Source organism: Fukomys damarensis, unplaced genomic scaffold, assembly GCF_012274545.1.
Source record: "Fukomys damarensis isolate Sample0158 unplaced genomic scaffold, DMR_v1.0_HiC HiC_scaffold_16, whole genome shotgun sequence".
Taxonomy (NCBI): Eukaryota; Metazoa; Chordata; class Mammalia; order Rodentia; family Bathyergidae; genus Fukomys; species Fukomys damarensis.
Genome location: NW_022900928.1, coordinates 27511060 through 27520948, shown reverse-complemented (window position 1 = coordinate 27520948; position 9889 = coordinate 27511060). Strand labels below are relative to the sequence as shown.

The window sequence follows — 9889 nt, the reverse complement described above, 5'->3', positions numbered from 1 at the left end:
AAAAAAAAAAAAAAAAAAAAAAAGAAATGTATATACAGAGTAGTATATTAAAAATTTACAAATCAATAATTTAAAAAACAGCTCAGTAGAAAACTAAGCAACTAAACATTGCTCCACAGATACACAAGTAGCTAGTAAGCACTTACAAAGATACTGTAATAGCCCATTTTCTGTTGCTGTATTAAAAGACCTAAAGGTGGGTAATTTATAAAGAGATTTTTTTAACTCATAGTTTTAGAGGCTGAAAGGCCAAATTTGGATGGCTTCATCACTTCAGCCTCTGACAGGTCCCTTTGGCTGAGTCACAACTTGAGAAGCAGAGCAGAGATGGCCATATGCCAAAGGAGTTGAGCACATGGGCGGTCTCACTTTATAAGAGTTTGCTCTCACAAAAACTAACTTACTCTGTGAAACCAGCATTAATTTCTTACAGGGTGGCACTACTAGTGATCTAACCACCTCCCACTGTTTCCAGCTCTTAGAGGTTCTGCCACCTCTCAACATCACTACACTGGGACTGAGCATCCAGTACATGAAACATTTGGGGACAAACTACAAGCCATAGCAGATTCTGAACATCATTAGTCACTTAGGGAAAGTACCTCAAAACCACCATGAGCTACACTTTGTTCCCACCAACATAGCTATAATTTAAAGAGGAGCGAGAAGGCCACTAACAAGTATTGGCAGGATGTGGAGAAATTGGAACCCCAATATGTTGTCCATGAACAAAGGGATCTCTTCTACATTATCATAAAAACTAAAGAGATCATAGCCACTAGGGAAGTGATGGTGAGCCTCTTAGAGACACGTGCCCAAACTGCAACTCAGAACCCACTGATTTATCACCAAGTGCCAACACTGCAATTAAATCTGAATATTGAGGTTTTAGTTTAGAGAAAACTCGTATAGTAACATCTTTTGTCTTAAAAACAAATAGCATCTGTGCTAAAGGTTTGCACCCACTGCATTAGAGAAGTGGACTTTGGTAAGAATACTAGCCAGGAACGGTGGTGCACATCTGTAATCCCAGCATTCAGGAGGCTGAGGCAGAAAGAGTGCCATGAGTTTGAGCCCTGCCTGGATAACACAGTGAATTCAAGGCCAGCCTGAACTACATAGTGAGAACCTGTCTCAATCAATCAATAAAAATAGTAACATAGTCAGAAAATATGGGTCCCAGTTCTAGGTCTGGGACTTAATAGCTCTAAGATCTTTCAGGTAACTGTGTATTCTTAAGGTATCCTTTGGCTCATATGTGAAGTAATAGTAGGAATACCTGTGAAGTAACAATAATTGTGAGGATAAAATTGAAATACTGTGGGGCAGGGGATTTAGCTCAGTGGTGCTGCCACCTGCCTTGCAAGCGCAAGTACCCAAGTTTGATCCCCAGAACCAAAATATAAAATTGAAATACTGTGTATATAAGTAGTTCTGTCCTACTACACACAAAAGACTAAATGTCATGTTGAATATTCTGAACTGTTTTTATTTTCCAAAGGAATTACTTTGAAGCCCTTTAGAACTGCAACCACACTCTGCATTCCAGATCCCATCTTTAACAGTGAGCACCATCATACTCTCCTGTTGCCAACTGAAGTTCCAGTACAAAGGCTCCTTCTAAGTGCCTTCTCTGCACAGGGGCTTGTGCCTGGAGGCGGAGTCCAGTTTGAAATCTGGTGCAGGTACAGTATGGATAACCCAGTCTTGTGCCTATGGAGAACATGCACAATCGAAGAGCATCCTATCCTTTGCCAGCCAAGGTAGAATTATCAGAAGGAGACAACAGCCCTTTCTCCCTTGTTTTATATTATTTTTATTTGACAGTAACTCCTTTCTGTTTTTTACTGAAATTTGTTAGGATCTTGGGAGCATTGTATCTCATCCTTCTAACCTCTCTTACATTGGAAGTGAAATCCTCTTAGTTTTACCTCCTACCATCTTTTAGATATCAACTATTTTTGGCCTTTTCTTAGTACCTTATTTAAACCCAGGCCCATACCATATGTTGCCTGATTACCATGATAGCCTCCTAACTGGATCTCCCAACTTCTAAACTCATTTCTTAGAATCAGTTCTTTACACCACCAGAAGAGTAGCCTTCACAAAATACAATTCCACTGAATGTTCCAAACATTGGTAGATGATTTCCAGAAAATATACTGGCATGTATACAGATGTTCAGTCTTCGCCTTTGTACTACACCTCCAAGAAACCAATTTAAAATGATTGAGAATGTGAATATAAAAGAAGGGAAGCTGGGTGTGTCAGTGCCCATCTGTAATCCCAGCAGCTTGAGAGGTAAGGCAGGAGGATCACAACTTCAAGAGCAGACTGGACAATTTAGACCCTTTCTCAAAAAGGGGGATGGGGCAATATAGCTTAATGGTACAGAATATGCTTAGTGTGCCCAAGGCCCAAGGGTTAATTCCCACTACTGGAATGAAAAAAGAAAAAGAAAGAAAAGAAACACATTAAGAACAAAACTAGGGCTGGGGATTTAGCTCAGCGGTTCCGTGGCCTGCCTTGTAAGCACAAGTACCTGAGTTCAATCCCCGGTACCAAGAAAAAAAAAAGAACAAAACTAGGAAAGAGTTATCACATCAGACCTTTTCTTAAATTCAGTCAGATAGAAAGTGAAAAGAGATTTTTAAAACCACCTAGTTTTGGTTTATAACATTTTTCTTTTCAGTACTGGGGACTGAACTCACGGCCTTTGCAATAAACTACATCCCCATCCTTATTTTTGAGACATGGTCTTGCTCATTTTCTCAGGCTGGGCTCAAACTTTGAATCCTCCTGCTTCAGCTTCCCAGGGTGCTGAGATTAGAGGTAGGTGTCACCATTCCCAGCTTGATTTACAACTTTGTAATCCAAGAATAAATTGTTTTGCCATGAGAAGGAAATAGGGTAGGAAATGAAAAATATTCATTACTCCTCCAAATGAGAAGAGCCTAAGCCTTAAAAGAAAAGCCTGAGCCATGAAAGTTTTGGACTGCTCCATCTAAATCCATTTCTGCTGCTGCAGTTTGGAAGCTTTAGTGTGTGTCTACTCCTAGAGTCTAAGACATAGATAAATACTTCAAACAGAGAGTTGTTGGGAAACTGGGCTTTGTCCTGAACTCAGGGTCTAATTTATGGAGTTGCTTCTTCATGTAATATAACAGGAAGTAATCAGAGCTACATATTACCAGTAGGGAACAATCAGGCTCCAAGGATAAGAAGATATTGAAAGTTAATCCCTGGGACAGACTGAATCATTCACCCACTAATTCTTCCAACTGACAATTTGTGCTTTTGTGGTTCATAGATACTATTATCCTAATGTGAGAGACCAGATGGTTGCTAAAGGAACCTTGCCATTATCGAGGATCTGTGCCATGGTAACCATGCAGCACCGTGAGGATGTGGGAATACAGACCTTTAATCTTCCTTTAATCCCCAGGTTTGAGAACAGGAAAGAATTGAAGAGCCAGTCATCAGGTAATTGAAGACTAATGTGTCTTTTCCTTTCAAGATCGGTATATGTACATATCTCCCTTTTCTTTCAAAATTAGTGATTCTTCACTTTTATGGGTACTTACCCATAAGGATCTAAAACATTATAAGACAACTTTTCAGAAAAATGAGTGAAGAATGTAAATTTCAAATTTTGCGTACAATTCTGGAAAAGTCATAGTTCCATGGACTTTGTATAAATAATGCTTTCTCATATCCCTTAAATTTAAGCATTTAATGGGCCAGGGATTTAGCTCAGTGGTTCCACTGCCTGCCTCTCAAGCACAAGGTCCTAAGTTCGATCCCTGGTACTAAAAAAGAAAATTTGCTGAAAATGTAAGCATTTAATAAGTCTTCCTAACATTAATTTTAAGTATTTTAAAGGTACACTCATAGTACTATTATTCTAAGACAACATGAACAGATGTTGATTGATGGAATATAGTGAGTTTGAACTGGTAATTCACTGTAAGGGAGGAGAAAGGTAGGATTCAAATTTCAAGAGATTAACTATTTGGAATATTGAAAGCTGTCACAGCCTATTATTAGTTCCATCAGTATGATCTACCCTCTGAGTTTATCTCATACTGGTTTCCTAAATCAAGTAGCTATACATGCTTGCTGAAGAGCCTCTGCCAAAACAAAAGTCTTATCCTGCCATATCCTCCTCACCCTCACTGATTAGCTTGTATGTTATTCCTTAAAGCTTTCCTTCAAACAAGACAGTAAGATGGTAAATTTTTTTTTTATTAAAAGATGGCATGTGGTTATTAAACCTAAAGTGCAATACTGAATGTGGCTCTGACCATGATCAGCTTCTCTGTTAAGGCCCCTGATCATTCATTTGAATTGTAGTATTTCTCTTCTTTCTGCATTCCTGACCAAGACTTTCTGGTTTTGTAGAACAGATTCTTCTAAACAATCTTTTAATCTTTCACTATTTATCCTCATTCTTCAGGTTTACTGGATGTGGGCATAAGGTACCGGCGTAGTCTAAGAACAGCAGAGGGAGTTCTTGCCGCCCGAACTGTCTCCATCTCCATCCACATTATCAGAGCCTGTGGACTGCAAGCTGCAGCCAAGTAAGTCCGCCTTAGAAAAGCCAATTCTTAAACCTTTTTCTACTGTAATCCCTACAAGATGATGATTAGATTTGCCTGAACTTTTTGTGTGCAATTCCTGGTTCATTAACCACAATGCTCACTTTTAAGAAAACTTTTCGGGGCCGGGGATTTAGCTCAGTGGTTTGGTGGCCTGCCTTGCAAGCGCAAGGACCCGAGTTCAATCCCCGGTACCCAAAAAAAATAAGTAAATAAAAAGAAAGAAAATTTTTCAAAATTTCAGTGAGTAAATCATTCACAGACTTTGCCCTAGTGTTATTGAAATTTGGTTTCTTGACCTTTTCCAAGAATTTTATACTCACCTTTCTTAACCATTTACCCCTACAGTCAGATACTGTACCCCCATACCACACCAATCACAGCAACTCCTCTATAAATTCAGATTCACATACTTCAACCCCTGAACACCACTTCTTGTTTTTCCAGAATCTCATTCCTGTTCAGTCTGTTCTCAACATAATAATGGCCATTGGGCAGGGGATTTAGCTCAGTGGCATAGCACCTGTCTCCCAAGCACAAGGTCCTGATTCAATCCCCAGTACCAAATAATAATAATAATATTAGCCAATGATCATATGAAAACAAGTCGGACCTTGTCATGTATCTGTTTAAAATCCACCAGTGACTTTCCATCTCATTCAAAGTAAAAACCAGAGTCCTTAAATTGCTATAAGATCCCACATGGTTTGACCCCACTGTTCCCTTTGTGACCTCATTTTATCCTGCTGGATTCTCCTCTGTTTACTCAGCTCCAGCCACTGGCCTTCTTATTGCTTCTGAATTCCAGGCACATTTTCCCCTCAGGGCCCTTGTACTGTTTTCTCTGCTAGAACACTTACTGCAGAGCAGTGTGCTGGATTCCTCATCTCTTTCATGTCCTTGTTCATCCTTCTCTTGGCTCTAATATTCTCCCTCACTGTAAACTTAAACTCCTGTTCTCCTTTAAGATTTTGTCACATTTGCTGCCTACCATTATCGCTTCCTACATGTAGGGAGATATATTAGTCACTTTCCCATCACTGGGATGAAATATCCAACACCCACAATTTAAAGTAGGAAAGGTTTTGTTTAGCTCATGGATTTGGTCTGTGATCAGCAGGATCCAAGGCAGAGGCACCATGGCAGAGCAAAGCTACTTGGTCATGGCAGCCAGGAAGCAGACCAGGGGAAGAGTGCCAGAGAGCAACTGGTGAGGGTCATGCCTCCACAACATACCCAGACATACCCAGGAGTGTACTCTATTAATCAGCTACACATTTCATTTCTTTTTTGGTACCAAGGATTGAATTTGGGTCCTTGGGTTTGCAAGGCAGGCGGCGGAACCACTGAGTGAAATCCCTGGCCTATCAGCTAGACATTTCTTAATCCAGTGAAATTGACATAGGATTAACAGTCTCAGCAGAGTTACAGTTTTATCTTTAGCCTCTCCTCCTTCTAGCTAAGATCCATAAAAAATATTGTACATAGCCGGGCGTGGTGGTGCACGCCTGTAATCCCAGCACTCAGGAGGCTGAGGCAGGAGGATTGCTGTGAGTTCGAGACCAGCCTGGGCTACATAGTGAATTCCAGGTCAGTCTCAACTACATAGTGAGACTCTGTCTCAAAAAAACCCCCCAAAAAAAAAAAAAAGAATATTGTGCAGAACAAAGCCCTGCTCCTTTGAGCTTTCCCCCAAATTGGTTAATATGAGTTCAGTGCTACAAGTCTTTTCCGATACCTTTTTCCTGAGATGTTCTATAGTTCCCTGTGGTATATATTTTTCCTCATTGCAATGAGCAGTAAATGCAGTTTTTCAAGTACAGTTGGTTCCTGTGGTCTTTGACTGAAGGACACTGACAGTACAATTCCCTAGTAGGTCATTCTGATAGGAGGATGAATATTAACTAACCCCCCAGCATGTACTGTAGATTACTAATAAAGGATGTTATCATACTGTCAAAAGTTTAGATAGAAAATTACTGTTGGTTAATATTGGTGGTCTCGTGGAAGTAGCAGAGATAGTTTCTAGGGAATCAGGCTGATTTCTGATAATACCACGATGTATAACTTCTCATTTCTACTCCTCTCCCCACAGGGCTTTGGCTGAGCAGGAACCCACTCTACGCTTTAGTGCCACTGTTGGGGTCAATGCCTCTGTCACTGCTCATCTCTCGTTCCTGCCCAAGGGAGAACAGCGCCAAACCCGTCCTGTGGCCTGTTCCTTCTGCCCTGAGTTCTCCCATCACATTGAGTTCCCGTGTAACTTGGTAACTCAGCACTGTAGTGGAGAGGCCTGTTTCCTGGCAGAGCTATTGGAGTTTGCAGAAATTACTTTTGCTATCTATCATGAAAATACCAAATCAGGTGAGCACCAAATGATGCATCACAATCAGAATTTTTAAAAAGTGACTGTTTTAAATGGTGTAGCCCTTCCTAGGAGATATATGTTGAAGTGTTTAAAGGTGAGAAATTATAATCTTTTCAAATTACTTTTGAAGAATATAGCAAAAAATAAGAATATATGTATTAAGTGTGTATAAGAGAATTTCGAGATAGCATTGAGAGAGAGCAGTTATGGGTGAATCTAATGAAGGATATATAGCAGTTCATTATAATACTTTGCAGCTTTTCTGTATGCCTAGAATTTTTTCAAAATAAAATGTTCAGTGCTCACTTCGGCAGCACATATTCTAAAATTGGAAAAATAAAATGTTCAAAAATTTTCAAGGGCATACTCGTGGTGGTGCATGCTTATAATCCCAGCACTGGGGAGGCTGAGGCAGAAGGATCACTGCAAGTTTGAGGCCAGCCTAGGCTACATGGTGAATTCAAAACCAATTTGAACTACACAGTGAGACCCTGTCTCAAAAAACAAAACAAAATTTTTTCCAAGGGCATTCAGACTTTGTGTAGAATATGAGCAATTAATCTTTAATGCATCTATTAATGCTAAGATAAAGTGAAAACTGGAAGGTTATATAAATCTGTAAACACAAGACTTGGTCAGTAGACCACCAAATTTTTTTTCTTCTTCCTTTTTTATTTTTCTTAATTTAACAGTCAGTGATATATCCAGTATCCAGTCATGCAAAGAGTATCTGCTTGGAGTAGTAAAGGTTCCGACCAAAGAGCTGCTAATCAAAAGATCTGGTAAGGACCCTACATTATCACTCTCTACCCTTGCCCATTCACTTCCCTTCAAGAGGTAATCTTATCTGGCTCCCTTCTAAAATATACAGAAGGAAACACCCCTTAACACATGCTTCTGAACTCTTCTGGGTACCTCAAAGATTTTTTCCAAAAGCATTTTAAAGTTTTTCCCCATCACTCTAAAGATCTTATAATAGAACAAAAGCAACTAAAAACAGTGTACTCATTCTCCCCTAAGAAAGATAATGGTGGTGGTGAATATGGTAATATGATATAACATAACACTTTGTAAAATATTTTTTCCGATCTTGTTTGAACTTTAGAATAGTTGCCTAGCAAAGATATAGAATATTGTTATTTTCACCTGACAGTTGAGAAAACAGGCTCAGAAAGGCCAAGTGATTTGCCAAAACCACACAGCTAGTGAGTCGCAGAACTTGAAATCGCTTATTATGTTTTACTACTATCCTCCATCACTGAAGATGAAATTAAAGGTGTGAGATAAAAGCCCAGAAGAATAGATACAACCACCAAAACAATGTGGAAATACTGGTCCCATCCCACTTAATACTAGTTGGTGACCTTGACCAAGTTATTTGACCTCTGTGAGCCCAACTCTTCTTAACTGTTACTAATCCTGACAAATCTACAAGGTGTAGGAATTGATATAATAAAAGAAATTACATGACACACAGTGGGTATTCAGTAGATGTTTTCCTCCTATTGCCCATCTTCTTAGGATTGTGTAATCTAGATTCCAGAGTCCTATCACATCTCCAAATTTAATTGTGAGTTAAAATTTGAGCAGTATCCTAATAAGTAGGACCTGTCTATGACCTGCCAAAGAGAAGTCTGTACAACTTGATATAGGACTCAAATTTCACCTATTTGTGATCTAGAACAAGTTACTTCATCTCTCAAATCCATTTTCCTCATCTGTAAAAATGGAAGTAATATCTACTTTAGAAGACTGTGGGAACATTTACTGAAATGAACATTTACTTTCTACTTCTAATCCCTATTCTATTAGCAATAGCTTTTCTAACTTTAATCGAATGAAAAATTTTATATATGTGAAAGACCTTGTCATACGGCTGGGCACATAGGACACTTCAGCTCCTTGCTTCTGAAAATTACTAGAGTTTTTTAAGGAGCAGGCACCATCTTCTAAATCTACAAATTAGATTTCACTCCTCAAATATAAACTTTTTAGACAATTTAGGATATACAGTATCATTTGCCTTTATTGTCATTGTTCTTCTAAAGTGAACATTCTGTCTCTCTTCCTGCCAGTAATAGAATCACAGAGCCCAAGGAACAATCTAAGCAATTCTTAAATGCAGATGTATAAAGTATCTATCCAGTTTTCTCAAGCTCGAATACCTTTCATCAGAGCAAAAGATGTCTATGTCCAAATAATGCTAGAAAGAAGTAGTCAGACCTGGCATGGTGGTACAGGCCTGTCATCCCACCACTGTGGGAGGCTGGGGTGGAAGGATTACAATCCAACCTAAATGTGGGTAACTTACAGTCTTAGCAAGATCATGTCTCACAAAAAACTTTTTTTTTTTTTTTAATTTTAAAAAGGGCTGGAGATGTAGTTCAGTGCAAAGGTCTAAGAGTCAATCCTTAGTACCACAAAAAATGAAAAAGAAAAAGAACCACTTTAAAAAAAAAGAACTCATGGGGGCCGGGGCTCCACGGTTCAGTGGCCTGCCTTGGAAGCGCAAGGACCCGAGTTCAATCCCCGGTACCAAAAAAAAGGAAAAAAAAAAAAAAAAAAAAAAAAAACAACAACAAAAGAACTCATGGGTATGGTGGCACATGCCTATAATCCCAGCACTTGGGAGGCTGAAGTAGGAGAATCGCCTCCAAATCCAGGCCAGCCTGGGCTACATACTGAGATCAGGGACAGTTGAACTACATAGCAAGGGCCTGTCTCAAAATGATAGAACAAACTAATACTCAGATGAGAAATTACTAAAGCCATCATTTATTAGACTGTCCAAGCTGAAAGAAGCCTTAAGATCAACACTTTGAGCTGGGTGTGGTAGCACACGCCTGTGTCCAGCACTCAGGAGACTGAGGCAGGAGGATCACTGTGAGTTCGAGACCAGCCTGGGCTACATAGTGAGTGAGTT

General features: G+C 39.4%; 1 protein-coding gene across 6 annotated transcripts in view; it reads left to right on the top strand.

Annotated features, from left to right (window-relative positions):
- Positions 1–9889, top strand: part of C2cd3 (C2 domain containing 3 centriole elongation regulator) — a 130152-nt gene that overhangs the window by 75605 nt on the left and 44658 nt on the right. For all 6 annotated transcript variants that reach the window (XM_010603279.3, XM_010603274.3, XM_010603280.3 and 3 more), the window contains 5 exons: positions 1502–1685; positions 3311–3483; positions 4457–4580; positions 6694–6962; positions 7659–7748. In XM_010603279.3, coding sequence (XP_010601581.1) covers positions 1502–1685; positions 3311–3483; positions 4457–4580; positions 6694–6962; positions 7659–7748 — 840 coding nt within the window. The remainder of the gene's footprint in view (positions 1–1501; positions 1686–3310; positions 3484–4456; positions 4581–6693; positions 6963–7658; positions 7749–9889) is intronic.